This window comes from Pleurodeles waltl, chromosome 1_1 (assembly GCF_031143425.1).
Source record: "Pleurodeles waltl isolate 20211129_DDA chromosome 1_1, aPleWal1.hap1.20221129, whole genome shotgun sequence".
Classification (NCBI taxonomy): Eukaryota; Metazoa; Chordata; class Amphibia; order Caudata; family Salamandridae; genus Pleurodeles; species Pleurodeles waltl.
In genome coordinates this window covers 82476296-82494786 of record NC_090436.1, presented here as the reverse complement: position 1 = coordinate 82494786, position 18491 = coordinate 82476296, and the positions used below count along the sequence as shown (strand labels likewise).

The following is an 18491-nucleotide window of genomic DNA, read 5'->3' as shown; positions in this document are numbered from 1 at the left end:
TTGTTTGCTACATACACCCTGGGGACATTCACAAAGCTTCCCTGGGAATGCATTCTGCTTGTTGCTTACCATTGGCTGTGTGGTTTATAACTCACATTTTCTGATGGATACAACTCAGGGATGTGGAATTCCTATCGCCCGACGCCCGGGACATCTTGTTTGAGGTCAAGGGCAACAAGTTTTTATGTTCACTTTGTCCTTGGGACAAGTAGGCCCAACCCTCTGCAGCACAAACCCTGTGGCTGCCTGTTTACAGAGAGTGGAACTCTCTGCAGTTGAGGTAATGTGTTTCCAAAAGATAATGCTGTTCGAACTTGTATTTATGGTTCATTATTTGAAAACCTTCATTATTAGGGTGAGTGCTGTAAATAAATGTTTTAAGGTCACACTTCACTACTGACGTTGGTTCCAGTACAAAAAAAAAAAAAACGTGTATACACATGTTTGAAAAGTTTAGGCTATGAGGCTAAGTATAATGCTCCCAGAATGCTCTCTGATTAGATGCAAATGAAGTGTCATTTAGTAAAATGTTTTGATGCATGCTAGTATTTCCCAAAAATATTTCGAATGGAAAATCAGTGTAACCATTTTCAACACTATTATGGGAAGCATGAAAATAAACAAACTGACAAAGCCAACTGATCTGACATATTTTTATAAGTCTTTTAGTTTCATCAATGCGTGTCTTGTTTTGACATGGCTTTTGTAACACTTTATTGTTGTGGGAGCTACCAGACCCTCAACATTGTAACAAACACTGGCAAAAAAAACAAAAAAAAAAAAACGTTTTTGAACTCCAAAAGCACACGTTGCCACCAGTGGCATAACAAAGGCCCCGCAGCCGCCCTCCAGGGGGCCCCTTCAGCACAGCACCTGCCCTGAGTGAGTCTGGAGAGGGAGCTCCTCCATGTTCTTTGCAAAGGGGCACCCTCCAGTTTCGTTACGTCACTGATTGCCACTGTTGTTCCTGACACTGAACAAAACTACTTTGTGTGCCAATATGCTCCTTGTGGAAGAGAAGAATGCGATCACTCACAGTAAAGCCAGCCAAAAGAGAGAGAAATAGAAGTTTAATAAAAACAAAATGTCTTTGTTAACACCAGACCTAATTAGGGACCAAGACCCACATGTAGGTAGCTTTTTGCATGTCACAAACAGCGACTTTCGCTGTTTGTGACGTGCAAAAAGCACATTGCGATGCACAAACCCAGTTTTGCGATTCGGTAACCTGGTTACCGAATCGCAAAACGGGTTTGTGACTCGCAATTAGGAAGGGGTGTCCCCTTCCTAATTGCGACTCGCAGTGCAATGTAGGATTGCTTTGCGAACGCGGGCGCAAGCCAATCGCAGTTTGCACCCATTTCAAATGGGTGCTAACACTTTCACAAAAGGGAAGGGGTCCCACTGGGACCCCTTCCACATTGTGAATGTCACTGTAAAAATTTTTTCAGAGCAGGCAGTGGTCCTGCGGACCACTGCCTGCTCTGAAAAAATGAAACTAAAACGTTTCATTTTTCGTTTTTGTAATGCATCTCGTTTTCCTTTAAGGAAAACGGGCTGCATTACAAAAAAAAAAAAAACTGCTTTATTGAAAAGCAGTCACAGACATTGTGGTCTGCTGTCTCCAGCAGGCCACCATCCCTGTGAGGCCGCCATTCGCAAAGGGGTCGCAAATTGCGACCCACCTCATGATTTTTCATGAGGTGTGCATTTGCGAAGCCCTTGCGAATCACAGATGGTGTCAGGGACACCATCCTACATTCGGATTTGCGACTCGCAATTTACGGGTCGCAAATATGAACCTACCTACATGTGGCCCCAAATTCTTAAAGAAAGTCACAAAAGTGCACCCATGGTATATGTCGTACCCCTATAAAATATTTGTGAACTGTATTTTAGCATGGGTAAATACGCATGTGTAGATTTTCTCATGTGAAAATCTATTGAGCATTTGCAAGTTCATTTTCCCTCCAGCCACTTTCTTCCCAACCCTGGAAGAAGTTCTAATTCTGCCATTGTCAGGAGTAAATGTCCAACCTTTCTTATTATGGGAAAATATTAGAGAGAAGCTGGTGAAAATCTTTAAAACATGCAGGTTAGTAGGTTTGCAGACTCAAAGGCATTCCAGCCCTGGAACTATTGCTTACTGCTTCCTCCAGCCCCAGTATGCAGATCTGCAGAAAGGTGGAAAAATAAGGAAATTGCTACAGTAGGGATTGAAACTGCATGTATTCAAGCCCTACTATGGTAGTAGCCCTGGCATAATCAGAGAGGCTATTATCAGAGCTCTTACATAATGAGATTGCTGCCATAATTTGGCGCCACACTACATGGCACCAAAGGGACAAGTAGATCTTTTTACAGGACAAGTAGATTTCAGAAGCAGCCTGTCCCGTGGACAAGTAGATATTTTAATAAATTCCACACCCCTGCAACTACCTGTGGATTCCTCACCTAAAGAATTTTCCCATCGACGGAAATCTTCTTCTAGCTCTGCACATCGACGATGATGTCACAATTGCCCGACTCCACGCGACGCCGTATGACGTCATCCAGGCAATAAGAAGCCCTTGTTGACGTGCAGACGTCCGTTCCCTTTTTTCCGTGCCTTCGAGTAACGGTTTTTCTTCGAGGCTACCAGGGAGCTACAGTTTCACTCCGTGTAACTATGTCACAACCGAGGAAGTCGGGTTTTAAACCCTGTAAACAGTGTGGAGGTCACATGTTTGTCACGGACCCACATAAGAATTGCTTGTGGTGCCTTAGTTCCGACCATGAAGTCGAGTCATGCGGTTCATGCCAACGCATGGCTCCTAAGGCCCTGAAAGAACGAGAGGCTAAGTTGTTTCTTGCTAGTTCTAAAAAGAGGAAGGATAAGCATCATGGTAGAGAGTCTTCTTTAAGTTCCTCGAAGACTCATCGGCGCCATAGGGATTCTCGATGTCGACATGGCTCGGCGCCGACCGACGTGGGAGATCAGCCCGACTGTCACGCCTCCACCTCCAACGACTCCAGCTTCTCCGACGTCTCCACTGTCGGTGTATGAAGTGGATCCGCATCAGGAGCCGAGGGCTTCTCCGAAGCAGGAGATGCCTGGGCGTCATCGGCTTCACCTCCGGCGCTGGTTCCTCAAGGTTATCCAGCTTTCCCGGCGCCGGGCACGGACCCCGCAGCATTTCTGAATGCTATGTTTAATATTTTTTCCACCCTGGCGCCTGGTGGAGGGCATGCAGGTCCGTCAGGTCCTTTGGCCTTTGACTTGGGTGCTCCGGCTCCTTACAAGCCGACACCCTTTATGCCCTTTCTTCCTTCTGGAACTACAGCTTCGGCGCCGATGCCTTTGCCGTCGCCCAGAAGACTGGTGACACCGACGACATCCATCATCCCGGCGCCATTGGCTTCACCACGTATCCAGTCGACCTTGAAATTGCCTGTGGCGCCGGGGGATCCCGCGTCGGATGGCTCCGAGGGTCGGCATCGTCCGAGATCTTTGGCATCAGCCGACGCCGGGGCTCAAGTCCAGGCCCTGCTCCAGGAGGTTGGCTCTGAGGCTGCTGGAAGAACAAGAATATGAGAGACAGCACTTGGAGGAAGGAGAAATCATGGAGCTTTCAGGGGACCTGCAAGGCTTGGGTACTGCAAGCGGCCTAGACACTTCCCCGGAATGGGACCTGGCTTCTCCGGGGGAGTATACGGAGGAGGCTGCTTCTTTTCATGCTGTAGTGAGGAAAGCAGCAGACTTTTTGGACCTTCCACTTCCTGCTGCGAAGGTGAAGACCAACCTCCTGACCGAAGTGCTGCATCCAGCATTAGCTGTGGCGGAACCCCTTCTTCCTTTCAATGAGGCTCTTTTGGAACTATTAAAGAAGTTTTGAAGAAGCCAGTGACTTCGGCTGCCGTGAACAGGGCGGTGGCGAGACGCTATTGTGTGGCCCCAGGTGATCCGGACTTTTTGACCAAGCACCCAACTCCGGAGAGTTTGGTTGTCCAAGCGTGGTGCTCCTCCCGTTCTGCTCCTGGTTCGTTTCCCGGGGCTCCAGCGGACAGGGAATCTAAGAGAATGGACCAGGCAGCTAAAAAGGCCTCCTCTTCCTGCAGCATGGCTTTAAAATCTACTAATGCTACTTGCATTTTAGGTCGTTACATTTATGCCCTTATGGATGAGGCTAAGGGCCAACCGGGATTAGCACAGGAGGTGTTGAACCTTTTGTCGGATGCTCAGGCGGCGGCGACCCAGGTGATTCAATCTGGGCTGGGCACCTCGGTGGCCAGGGCTATGGGCACCTCCATAGCAACGAGACAGCAGGTCTGGCTGCGATCGTCAGGGTTCTCCCCTGATGTTCAGAATACTCTCCTGTACCTGCCATTTGATGGAGACAAACCTTTTGGATCAAAAGCCGACTCTGCTTTAGAACGATTTAAAGAGGTAGAGCCACGGTGAGATCCTTGGGTCTGTAAGCAGCCACATCCTCTGCTTTGAAGTCATTTAGGAGGTTTAGAGGATTTGGCTTCCTTTCGTGGCAGGCTCCTTGCGGCAGGACAGCAATCTGCAGGATCTCTTCCTTTCAGATCCTTCAGGGGCAGGGGTAGAGTACGCACTAGAGGTGCCACCCAGCAGCACTCTGCCTCTTCCGCTTTCTCCAGAGGGGTGCAGCAGTGAAAGCAGCCTTAGTCCTCCATCACTCCTTGCTCACACGTCTCCTGTAGGGGGGAGACTTACTCACTTTCTTCGCATGTGGGAGTCAATTACATCAGACTCCTGGGTCACCGACATTGTGAGGAAAGGGTGTGCTCTTCCCTTTCAGGAGTTTCCTCCTCCCTGCCCATCCTTCTGTTTGGACGACCATCTTCTGTTATTACAACAGTAGGTAATGTCCCTTTTGTCAAAGGGTGCAGTGGAGTTGGTTCCATAGCAGGAGAGGGGTCAGGGCTGCTATTCAAGATATTTCCTGATCCCCAAAAAGGATGGTCGGTTGAGGCCAATCCTGGACCTGAGGATTTTGAATTGGTTCCTCAAGCAGGAAAAGTTCAAAATGCTGACCCTGTCACAGGTTCTTTTGGCGTGCAATGGAGGAGATTGGATGGTGTCTGTCGACTTGCAGGATGCGTACTTCCATATTCTGATCCTCAAGTCGCACAGGAAGTATCTCCGGTTTGTGGTGGGGTCGCAGCACTATCAGTTTGCGGTCCTTCCGTTTGGTCTTACTTCGACACCTCAGGTCTTCACGAAGGTGATGGCGGTGGTGGCAGCAGAGCTCAGAAGAAAGGGAATAGCAGTATTTCCTTATCTGGACGATTAGTTGATCAGAGCCCAGTCTCCGGAGCTCTTGCGGCATCACCTGCAGTCAACAACTCAGTTGTTGTTCGACCTGGGTTTTTCAGTGAATTTGCCCAAATCTCACCTGGAGCCCTCTCAACGCCTCCTGTTCATAGGGGCAGTACTGGACACAACATTGAATTTGGTCTTTCCACCGCCGCAGCGGATTCAGGACATTCAGGCGTGGATTCCAATGTTTCGAAATGGAGCGGTCGTTCCAGTCCTCAAGGTCCTTCGTCTGCTCGGTCTGTTAGCGTTTTGCATTCTGCTGTTCATGCATGCACGCTGGCACATGAGGGCTCTTCAGTGGTGCGTCCGCAGACAGTGGTTTCAACACAAAGGAGATCTTGAGGACTCGATAGGGATCTCCAGAGACGCTGCAGCGGATCTTCGATGGTGGGCTGCGGTCGGCAACCTGTCGCAAGGAAGGCGGTTCTCGCTACCCCAGCCAGTGGCCACAGTTGTAACGGATGCTTCCACTCTAGGGTGGGGAGCTCATCTGGGGGACCTGGAGATCAAAGGTTGTTGGTCTCTAGTGGAACAGAAGTTTCACATCAATCTGTTAGAATTGCGGGCAATACGTCTGGCCCTTAAGGCCGTATTCCCTTCGCGGTCAGTAGGTTCAGGTCCTGACAGACAATACTACAGTGATGTGGTATATAAACAAGCAGGGAGGAGTGGGGTCGTATCTTCTCTGCAGAGAAGCTCTTCGGCTCTGGTCCTGGCTTCAGGACCACAAGATTTGCTTTGTAGCAAATCATTTGGCCGGAGTTCTGAAAGTGCGTGCAGACAGTCTGTCGGCTCATCTCGACCGATCACGAGTTGCGCCTTCACCCGGATTTGGCCCTTTACATCTTCCAGAGGTGGGGATATCCACAAATAGATCTGTTTGCCACTCAGGAGAACGCGCACTGCCCATCGTTTTGCAGCCTCCAGTATCCGGTGCAAGGAGCTTTCGGGGACGCGTTTCAGATGTCCTGGAAGGGGTCAGTTGCTTCACGCGTCTTCACACCAACTCCCCATGTATTCTTCCATGTGTGCTCCTTTCTGTAAACAGTCCTTTACATTTTGTTCTTACCACATTTGCTGTGCATTCAAAGATACAGGTCAAATGTCAGCCTGTCTTCTGAGGGAGCTTGATGTTTACTTTTCTTTCTCTGGCGTCAAAGTGAGAGGATTTATGTGACAAACTTGCTGGATTGTGGGGAATTGGAAAGTTTTTTTTTTTTTTTTTTTTTTTTTTCTAGCACAACCTTTATATGAACTGTGCAAGTATTTCATGATGTATCAGAATTAGGAACACACAAATGAAGCACATTTTTCAGTAATTCTGAAGTGTGTTGGAAACATACTTTAACATGATCAAAACAATACACTATCACTTCAATGCATTATTGTTTGTGGCTGAATAGTTTTAATAATAAAACTGTATTTCTGTGCAAACGTAATGGTCATTTCAATTGAAAATGTGTTGTCTGTAATGGCAGTGGGCTACCATACCATGCATATTCCGCTCTATGCCATTCCACTCTACTCTGCCACTGCACTCTGCCATTGTTCTCTGCTCTAGTTCACTCTGCACCACTGCACTCTACTATGCACCAATTTATTCTGTACCACTTCATTGTGCATCACTGAATTCTATGGTGCTGCACTCTACCCCACTGCACTCAACATCACTATATCCTGCAACATTCTACCCTAGTGCACTTTATACCGTCCACTCTTTGGCCCTCCACTCCGCCACTGCACTCTGCTTTGCACCGCTGTTCTCAATGCCACTCCAGTCTGTGCCTCTGTACTCTGCAACACTGCATTCTGTGCCAATACGCTCTACGCCACTCTACTTTATCACTCCACTGTATGCCACTGCACTACTCAGTGGCACTATATTCTACTCTGTACCACTCTATGCCGCTCTGCGCCACTCCACGCCATTCTATTCTCTTCTGCACCACTGCATGCTATGCCACTCTATTCTGCACCAGTAGGCTCCATGCCACTGCACTCTATTATGTAACCCTCTAATTCACAACACTATAATGTACGTCACTGAATTGTAAGTCACTAAATTCTATTTTTCTGCACTCTACACCACTGCACTATACTCTGCAACACTAGTCCAATGTACTGTACACAACTCTACGTGGCTCCACTCTGTGCCATTCCAATACACAACACTGTCACTCCACAACGCTCTACTCCACTCTTCACCATCCCACTCTACGACACTCCACGCCACTGTCTTTTACCCGACTTTCATCCATGGTGAACAGCAGCCACACTGGTGTACATCATAGATAAAACACATTGGCAAAGCCAATAGTTCCTACATAGGCGAGACGTATTTGCTTTGCCAGTACTTGTTCTCATTAGCAATCCATGAGCATCTGGGTGCTGCCATTTTCTGGTGGGCTGCTCCGTGTTCCAAAAATCACTTTTGTGCATCTCCATTGCTCCCTCGCCTCATACAGACACCCTCTGTCTAACACTACTCTCCCGCTCCTCTGTAGCTTCCTCACCCTTGCGGCCCATTAAATACAATTATTCCAGTTTTATTTGTATTTTTAGCGAGCTTGGCTACTGATCCGCTACTGCATGCGTTCCACCTACCACACATAGCTTTTAGCCTTACTAGTGACACATTCCACCGTAGCACTATAAGCCCATTCTTTATGTTGTGTGCGGACAGAAGATTTAGTTGACGTTTGCCAAATTATTTCTGTGAATTTGTTTTCACCACTTTGGTGTTCCAGCGTTGCCCATGTCTATTTAAAGCACGTTGCCATATAGCTTGGTGTAACTCGTCATTATCCACCCAAGGTACTTTCATGTCCATATTAAAGACCCATAGACAGATACGGCAGGTTGAGGACTGTTTGAAGACCTCTACTCTAAAGGAACACTAGAGTCCTGCGACCTGGGGGGCCCTCTAAGGGAACACTAGAATCCCGACCACAGGGAAAGTGTGTAGTTGTTTGTGAGTGTTGTTTTTTTCCTTTGTGTTGTTAGCAGTAGAAATAAAATACTTCTCTTTTTTCATAAAAGTGAGTATTTGGCTGGGCAGTAATTTATTGCTGTTGCAGCATGCAATTTGAGTTATGAGTCTGTTCACTCCTTAGTATACACCACTGGCACCCTCCCAGGGAGCCTTGACTCCTTGGACCACGCTATTGCTGAGTCACTTTTCCTAAGAGATGAAGGGGTACTTGGCACATGTGCTCAGATTCCATAGTAGGTTGGACCCCAGGAGTAAAAGGTGTCAACCCCTATAGTTGGGGTCAGTAACCCCTGCTTTCCTGGTGGCCCTCTGAAAGGGGTTCTGACACCCGATTATCTGTGTATATATCTATTTTGTATTTTATCAATATTGTTTTAAATTTGTATACACATTTGTGTGTTCCTGACACTCCAATAAAGATAGATTTTTATTACCATTTAAATACCTGGACGTTTTTAAATATATTGCTACCATCCTTCCATTTTCAGGACAGTTACAGATTTATTTTCCCACACCCTGCCTTGTGTATCTGATTTCCCCTTTGAGTGTCCAGTTCCCCTCTTAAAGAGTACCAACATCATTCTGGTCAAATGCAAATATAACTTTTTTTTCTTTTCCAAAGCAAAACTGGAATTACCCCAAGTTTAGAAGCCATTTTCGGTCTACAGTTCAGTTTAGTTATTCAGTCTACTGGATAGTATTGTATGTTTGTAAAAGCTTCCATAAAATACTATCAATTGTACTGTAATACTCCTTTTTGCCACCAGAATTGACTTGTGCTTTTCTCCTCCGTAGCTTCATTATGGCTTTAAGAGCATGTGGTTTGATCATCTGCAGACGACTGCGACAAGCAGCTGCTCCTGTTGGTGAGAACATTGAATTCCTTCTGCTACAAACCTCCTATGGGACCCATCACTGGACCCCACCTAAAGGTGATAAGACAGTACCTGCTGTAACTTTTTTCCCATAACCTTCTTTGTAGGCACTTTGTCAGGTTGCAGTGGTGTAGCTCCTAAAAGGATGTTGTGCAAATTATATCTATAGCCAACAAAACTCTACCATCTGATGTCCTGGATAACTATGTCACTATATCCACGTTTATAGAATTAGTTTTTCTTAAGCTCACACACGACAGAGTTCTTGTTGTATCAGGAAACCTTAGGACACTTGTTAAAAGTGTGTGCAACTCTAATCCAAAGTCGCCTTGCCACAGTAGAATACAGCCTTCTGAAATTCCAAATAAAAACAGTTAATCTAGTGTCAAATGTTACAAATGAGAAATTGGACTGGAAGTTGTCAACATCAGCAGAGAGTCTTCTATCATTAATTTCACATCAGAAATAATCTGTGACTTTTCAGCATTGATTTAAAGTCACAAATGGGCTGCCAAAAATAATTTCTGGTGTTAGAAGGATTTTTAATCGCCTAATGATGTATCCACACGTACATAAAGAGTACTTTCTTTGTAATCCAGTGTTTTGTAATCATAATTTCATAGTGACGAGTAGGTTAAAAAGACACATATAGACTTTGGAAAATACAAGTGAAATGCATCTAGGAGGATACTTTGGCTGCTTATGTGGCTTGGAACTGCAGTTATATCCTTTGGGGGGTGAGAATGTTTTTTCAGGCTTTCAGAATTATGTTGCACGTGACAGTGTGCAAGGAAGAGGGAGGTAATTATTTATCCAATAGATCTTTTAGGTTGACTGAGAGGCAAAGGGAGTTAGCCAAAAATTACAATTTTAACTTTCTGTGTAACCCGCTTGGCCACAAAATGAGGACCAGGAATGGTTAAGTAAAGTTTAGTTGGTGTATAACAATTTAGTAATTAAGCCAATATAGGTGCATATCAAGATCACATTACAAAGATACAAAATCATAACCAGTAAGCTGAAAAGCCAGAATAAGTTCAGTCTCAGTAGCATAAGGCGTAGAAAGAATACAGTCACGGCAATACAAATACTAAGAAACAGAAATAGGCATTCCTTAAAGAAACTATGATCATCCTTTCTAACCATGAACAGATTCTAAGGTCATTTAATCAAAGCTCTAGCTGGAATAAGAATGTTTTAGAATAAAGGTTATCAGAGGATTCAGGAATAAAGGAAGGAAGGTGTCAGTATAATGAGGACTCCAGTAGAAGTCTTGCGAAAAGGGAAATCAGTGTTTAGTATGAAAATACGCACTCACAAAGACAAAAGAAAGCATAGAGGTTGTACCTCTCAAAGGAATTTGCTCTACTATCTAACAGTGTGAACACTAACTAAAACCAGAAAGTTCCAGGAGCATCCGTATCTCTTACCACATCACTAGAAACCCCAAGTGTTTCTCTTTCTCAGTGTGCATCTACAAATCCGTTGATTTTCCTGTCCCACAGAGCTCGAACAACCAAGTTAACCTTAAGCAGCCTCGTTCTTGATGGACGATGAATAGGAGGCTTCTTCTGCTCGGTAAATTGCCCTGCTCCTGCCAAGATTGCTCTTCTCAGGCCTCATTCTCACATCTGTAATACATAATGTTCCTTTCTAGCTATTACATCGAGAAAACTCACCCGCAAAGGAAAAGTCATACAGAGCAAAGAAAAATACATTTCAGGTTAAGAATTTTAAGAAATAAAAAGTAGTCAAGCTAACCTTAGTTAATCATTTTCAATGTGCAGTTCAAGTACATGATTATAAGTGCACACAAAGGCCCTTATTAGTAGTTTGGCGGGTGGCAGAGGCTGCCCGCCAAACAGTTTGGGTCAGAAAGCCGCCACTCCTGTTTTCCGCCTGCTGGCCCTATTATGAGTTTTCTGCTGGCCCAGCGGGAAACTCACCACAATGAGCCGGCGGCAATGTTGTGCTGCGTCAAGTGTGACAGCACCCTTCACGCTTTTCACTGCCCGTAGTTCAGGCATTGAAAAGCATGGCCTGGGCTGTCCTTGGGGGGGCCCCTGCACAGTGCAGGGACCCCCTTGGGGCCTTCGGCACCCCGTCTCCGCCAGCCATTGCATGGTGATGGGACCGCCATGCAAAAGCCAGCAGAGGGAGGAGTCATAATCCCCAGGGCAGTGCTGCCCTGGCGGATTAAGACCGCCGGTACCGCCAGGCTTTGCCGGTGGTCGGACCGTGGTGGCTCTGCCAGACTCATACTGTGGAGGAAGGACTGCTGCTTTGGCGGCGGTCCGACTGCCACCACGAGTCTGGATGTCAGAAGCAAAGCATGACTAAATGCATGGTTATATAGGCAATGCACTTTCAATAAATGCAGTGTATCTTACAAGTCTAAATGTGAATGAGAACTACAGATCTTCATGATAAGCTAAACATTAGAACACACATATATAAATCTCTAGTTTCTACTCTGAATACACCTCAATAATATGTTTTTAGGGGTTCAGTTTATATTAAGTTAAGGCACACAGAGTTTATAGTGTCAGGTACACATGTATATTGCTTCTGTGACGTGTAGGATGGGTCCTAAATTATGCTGCTCCACATCCATACATTTTATTACCTGTTAAATAACTAGTGAAGAGAATCGCATGTTCATCGCTGATTTGACTGAAAAGGCCATTGAAGAAGCCAATTGTTTGGCTCCCAGGAAGAGATAGAAATTTAAGCCTTTGCTGAGAATGCATGAAATATCATTTGAACACAATGCAGTTTTACAGGCTAAAACTCTGTGTGAATAAGAGTTTGAAGGAAATGGCCCTTGAAATGTGGTTTGTTGTGGAAAAGAACTACATTGCCCAGAAGTGGTCAGTAGTGCACTTTATTAGGTTCAGCAGTCACCAGGGGTAGCTTTGTTTGTCAAATATGGGAAACCCCGGGTACTGATAACAGCTGAACCTGTTGTGGCTGGGTGCAGTCCTCAATCAGTTAAGTATGTGTCGAGCAATTCTTTCATTTGGTTGTTATTGCCATTCTGTTCTACCTCACGAATTGGCTCACATTATGCTGTAATTATATGTCTGAAAGTAAAATCACCTAAACCACTAAGGATTAGTGCCGAGATAAGTCTGTGGCACATGCTTTTGATTAGTTAATGTCTCCTAGAACAGACAAGGTGGTAATAGGGGTTACTTTGTTTTTATATATCCAAGAAAAGACCTATTATTTGGAAATTAAAAATTGATTGAATAAAGCTATTGATATGCATAAATTGTGCTTTAATCAAACTGACGAAGTAAATGACGATGTAAATAGTTGTTAAAGCGTACTGATTTATATGTTCGATAAACAAAATATTATTAGAATAAAGGTGATTTGCAAGTTCCACTGGGTCATTGTTCAGGCTCCACACTGCTACCAGACATGATACGTCTCGCTAGCTATCCTTTGGAGAGCCGGTGTGCAGACTTGGTAATCTTGTAATCAGTGGTGCATGGAAACATTTAAGGCTTTTAGGCACTGTGTTTGCTGTATATGCGGTTCTCCCTTGCATCTCCTAGAATACCAAGACCGATTTCTTTGCCGAAAGAAACACACCAACAGGTTAGGCGTTCCCAGGCCTTTTCTGGCGTTTTTTGCTTGGAGAAATGTACCACTCATTTGTAATTAATGAATCTCTATATCCAACTTGTAATACAGTGCACCATCGCAGATTGTGTACCACTGTCTTACTTAGAAACAATCCATATAAACTAAACACCAACTTAGAAAGATTAAAACAAAGTTTTAACAGTTTAACAACCTTCACTATCTGGAGATACAAATATGAGGAAACACACATTTTTGATAAAGTACATTTGGATTACACAGAGTAAGCTTCAAAAATGCTTTACATTCATCAATGAAGATTATTCGTTTGCCCATCTTTGATATTTTTCTCTGTGCAGGTCATGTGGATCCTGGTGAAGATGACTTGACAACGGCCCTACGTGAGACAAAGGAAGAGGCAGGGCTTGATTCCAGCCAGTTTAAACTCTTTGAGAGTTTCAAAATGGAGCTCAAATACGAAGTGAAAAACAAACCTAAAACAGTGATCTACTGGGTAGCAGAACTGAAGGACTATCACACCGAAATCAAGCTCTCGGAGGAGCACCAGTCCTTTCGCTGGCTGAAGTTGCAGGAGGCATGCAGGCTGTCTCAGTACCCGGAGATGCAGAAGGCTCTGACTGAAGCACATCAGTTTCTCTGTAGCACAGTATGAGCTGAACAGCAAGGATGGGCAGCTCAAGTACAGTGAACAAGCAGAACATTACAGAGGTTTCTAAAATGGCTATTGAAATAGTTGCTCAATTATGGATTTTAGTGTTTCAACCCTGATCACATTTCCATGTAGAGGTTCAACACCTCTTTATTTCAGTTTTTAATTGGAGGAGGACCGTTCAAAAGCTTGGCAAGTCAATTGGAAAGAAGTTGCCATGAGGCAAAAAACATTGTGGAGCATGGCTGTTTCATGCACACGGTATTCCATTAATTGAGAACATCAAGGGGATAGAGGCACTTTCTTCAAAGGCGCTTGATGATTTTTTTTTTTGTATTCGGAGGTTTTCCAGTATCGGGTGTAGTCTTCACTGCTTTGTGATCTGTCTGTGGCTGACAGTCCTGCTGAAAAGGAAGGGGTCTTGAATAAATAAATGAATGAATGGCGGGAGGGTGGGTTGGTGTAGCCCATCCATAAGTGACTGGTGAGAGTGCATGCTGCATAAACCACAACAGAGAGCTGGGTGGACCAACTTCAGCCTCGGTGCTGTGCAGTGCTGGCATTTAAATCAGAGCAAAAGCCCTGTGGGCAAGCAGCGGCTCTTATCACTTGAGAGGGCCGCCATAAAGTTTTGGAAAGAGAGCAAGCCCGCCCTATCAACATTACTTAGGTAGTTATGATCTATAATTGATTTAAATACAGCATAATGTTTTGCTCCTCCCAGGTGGTGTCCTGCCAAATGGATCCGAGAAGCCGGGTTATTCAAATTCAGAACCTAGTTCAAAAAATCTACAGTATGAATCTTTGAATGTAGGCAAATGCCTAGCTTAAACTCAGACCCTACCTGGCTGTGGGGCACTGAGTCCAAAATATGAAATAAAAAGCCTTTTAGCAATTTTGTTACTGTAAACGTGTAGATGCTCAATGTTTGTTATTGATTTGGGTCCTTTACATGACCTTCCATATGACATCACTCAGACCACCTCCCATTGTTACCCCAATATGTTAACCTTGAAAATCAAAAATATATCTTCAGTATTACTTTATGGGACAAGTGGATTTTAATGGGGCTAGATGGTAGTCCACCACAAGTAGTAATGATGGTCCAGTAAAGGTCTGAGTTTTGGCAGGGAAGCTCCAAGTGGAAGAACTTATAAATTCACACCCTAGGAAGGTCACTTGACAGTCGGATACTTTTGGTGCCTTTGCCCAGTGAAGATTTCTTTATTCTAACTTCGTCACTTTTTTGGAGCTCATATTCCTTCAGCTGGATAAGGTTGCAAGCTGTAGCCGAACAAGGCTCCACGATGCCGGATGACATTCTGCTGAAACTGATCTGTTGCTGTGGAAAAGCTAAGAGTGGGAGCAATCTGAATCTTGGGCCCAGTGCAACACACTTTAGTCGGATTTACTTGGCAGGCTTGTCCTGGTCTTCCAGAGGCATTTGGAGCCATAAAGTTTCCAAGTTCCAGGTTTTTCAGGATGTTAGGAGGAATACACTTTGACATAGCCAATGGTGCCAAGACCTCAGGAACAGCATTTGAGGGGTGGGGGCAAGACTCCTTCCAGCAGGAGGCACCAGCAAGGCCCAGGGCTGGTCCTAATCAAACTAGTCAGCTGGGCCCCTAAGGAAAAGGACTTCTAGCAGCTTGGTGTGGCCCTGTAGCTTAACAGGAGATCAGCCAGCTGACCCATGGAGTCCACTTCTTTGGCCTAGTTACAAGTAGGAGCAGGTCTCAGTGACAGGTGCAGTCATTCGCCTCTCTTCAAAAAGACCAGTAGTGTTCTCAACAGGGTGCCACATTTACACCTGACATTAGCCTTTGGATGGAGTTGACTCCCGGTCCCTCCCTAACCAAAATGGAAAAAGGTCAGTTCCCAGGGGTAACCCTACTCACTTTTACAGCTGTTCCTGTATGCCCTACTGCATACAATCCCACAGTGCCCCCTCTCTTCCTAAATCAAACATGGCAAAGCCTTCTTCCCTTCTTTAGAGTTCCTGTGCCCACCTGAGGTGTGGCCAGGGAATGAGCTACCCCTCTTCTCTGGTCACAACACCAGTTCTTGGGTCAGCTCCTCTCCCACTGGGAATGGTGCCAGGCTGATTAGAGAGACAAAGGAGGGGGCAGGCCCAAGTGTTGACAACTTCTGTCTATGACAGGGTAGGCCTCTTTGAAGGTAGGTTTCTGGGCACTGTTCAGATGGTCATCCTGTCAGAGTTACAGAACACCACCTCGCACCCAAAGCCTTTGTCTCAGCTCTAGGAGCAAGTTCAAACCTCATCAAGGTGCTATTTAGCTCCTGGGTGACCGTTCGAAGCTCATGCAAATGGGCTTCTAGAGGCTTCAGGCAGATAAAAGTAGACCTTTGAAAAGTACTGTTTGCTGAATATATTTACAAATCCAAATTTGCCAATGAAGTGGACTTGTAATAAATATTTAAAAAAGTCCAAGAATGAACGTTGTAGCAGTTTCCTAGATGGCGATAAAATTATACAAGTTTACTATTAACTCTCAATGTGTTTCTATGGAATAGCTAACCCTGCTAGAGTGAAAAAAGTTTTCAATGCCTTTTCACTGTAAGGCAATTTTTAAAATTAAACTTCTTCATGCCCTACTTTTAAATACAATTACTTAATGGCCATTTATGGCCTTCATAAGCGTGACAATATTTAGAAGGAAGGTTTAGGCCTGTCGGAAGGCACTATTTTGACAGTTCAAATTTGCAGTTTTAAAATGGCGCAGATGGCTACAGTAGTATACCTGCAGTCATATAATGGTCTGCCACTCTAGCAGTGGCAAAATGTGTGCTACAGTCCACTAGTTACAGGCCCTGGGTATACTTGGTACCATATACAATGACTTATAGGTAAGTTAAGCATGCCAGCTGGGAGAGTAGCCAATAATAACATGTTATAGGGGTAAGAGCACATGCACTTCGGCCTGGTTAGCAGAGCACCAGTTTGCAAAGTAAAAAAACACAGTAACATCCGTCCCAAAAATGTGGGTGATCACGCAAAATGATGCATTTTCCGACTGGCATCTTTGTTCTCACCCTTCTCATCTCAAATCCCTGACCTATGAAGTGGGTGTAGTGATTGACCAGAACAGACCCTCGAAATACACAGCGTATCTTATACAGCCTGTTTATCATGTGGACTGCTGAACTACAGGAGGAAAGAGTATAAGAGAGAATACACTCCCTAGTAATTCTCACTGCATAGAATGATTGTTCACAGTTTTATAAACACAAATACATTGTCACTGTGCAAATTTTTAGCTGATGGAGTTTCTTTGAAGTGAAAGAGAAATCTACTGCTCTTTTATATCACTGTACCACTATAATGACCAAAAATTAAAAAAGACAAACTGTGGGGGGCGGGAGGAATGAAATGAGGGTAAAATAAGTACACATTTACTGACAAAAAAATGAATGGAGATAGCGTTGAGACTATCTCGAGACAGACTGTGCTGGTTTAATAAGCAGAGGGCAAAAAGCAAAGGAATTATTCAGGAAATGTAGGACTTGGCCAGGGGGTGAATGCATGGCAGGCAGGGCGTTTGCAGGAGCAGCCGGGGGTGCAAGAAGAGTAAATTGAATGGATCTGTTTGACCAAACATGCTGCAAAACTATCTTCTATGTGTGAATAGTCACTGAGAAAAGAATGAGGCTGGGGGTTTCCATACAAGGTGACACACGTTTTGTGTTGGGATCATGCAAGGAGTTGACTAGAGTGAGACAAAGGCCCATATTTATACTTTTTTAGCGCCACATTTGCGTCGTTTTTTGACGCAAAATCGGCGCAAACTTTCAAAATGCAATTGTATTTTGGAAGTTTGCACCGATTTTGCGTCAAAAAACGACGCAAATGCGGCGCTAAAAAAGTATAAATATGGGCCAAAGTACCCGACCTTTATAGATTGCCATCTAACTTCTGCCCCCACGAGGTTGTCGTATTGTAATAATGGCAACACTCACAATACTTCAGGGATACCCATATTCAAGTATGAAGCAGTTGGTATCAAATTTAAAAAAATAAAAATAAAGTTTAAAAAAAACTAAGGGGGAGCAGATTGCAATTTGCAGGGGCCTCCCTGGACTGTGTGGCTCGCATTGGTGGTCCTCTGCTGAGGCCCGTGTCTGGGAGCGGCGTTCTTCCGGAGGCGGGGTGCACTGCACTCCAGGGCGCCCCTGCTACCTCCTTAGTCGTGCAGGCCCAGGAGATCCCTGTTTGTTGTACTGATGCCGATACCATGCCTGGAGGGCTTCCCTCGGCACTTCCTGCTGGTCTTCTTGCGACAGGCACAGTGCCGCTCAAGTAAGTAGACACTCCACCCGCACTGGGACAAGATGACCATAAAGCGCTCACTACGTGCTAGACCTGAAAACATGGGGTGAAAGTATAAAGTGCTCACCAGGCACTAGTGGGGCACCAATGAGGTAACAAGATGAAGGGCTCTCCGTGTGCTATCTTTTGGCACGTGTACAAGATATAGCACTCACCAGACACTATAGTTGCTTTATAGCGCTATAGTTGCAGGGCCAGGGGCTGCAACCAATGCACTCCACGAGCTGGCCCCTGGGAGAACACTTGGGGCACCAGAGATGCAGTAGGTCAGCACATTAAAAGCTACTTTTGGCAGTTTGTTGTGGCAGTCCCGGTAGTGCCTGGGTCACCAAAGAAAGGGAGCAGCTGCCAGCAGGGCAACAAGCAGAAAAGCAATCCAGTGAGTCCTTTATGCCCCCAAACAGTCAGCAGGGCAAGAAAAGAAAAGAAGTCCAGATGAGTCCTGTGTGCAGCTCAGCAGTCCTTCTTACAGAGGTTTAGTCACAGTTCCAAAGTGCTCTAAAATCAGGGGGTCGGAGCCCCTGTACTTATACTCATAAATATCTTTGGTCAGGGAGGTGACTTAAAAAAAACACCTTTTAAGTGAAACGCAACCCCCTTTCAACCCAGCCCTGTCTCCAGACATCAGTAGGGGGCAATCAGCCTATTGTGTGAGGGCAGGAAACAGCCTACTGACATGTAAGGTGTGA

General features: G+C 45.1%; 1 protein-coding gene across 1 annotated transcript in view; it reads left to right on the top strand.

The window, feature by feature from the left end:
* The window catches only part of NUDT2 (nudix hydrolase 2), a 31937-nt gene extending 17573 nt beyond the window's left edge, over positions 1-14364 (top strand). The window contains exons 2-3 of the mRNA XM_069216352.1: positions 9114-9250; positions 13144-14364. Of these exons, the coding sequence (XP_069072453.1) occupies positions 9121-9250; positions 13144-13457 (444 nt within the window). The 5' untranslated portion in view covers positions 9114-9120 and the 3' untranslated portion in view covers positions 13458-14364. The remainder of the gene's footprint in view (positions 1-9113; positions 9251-13143) is intronic.
* Positions 14365-18491: the final 4127 nt, after the last annotated feature.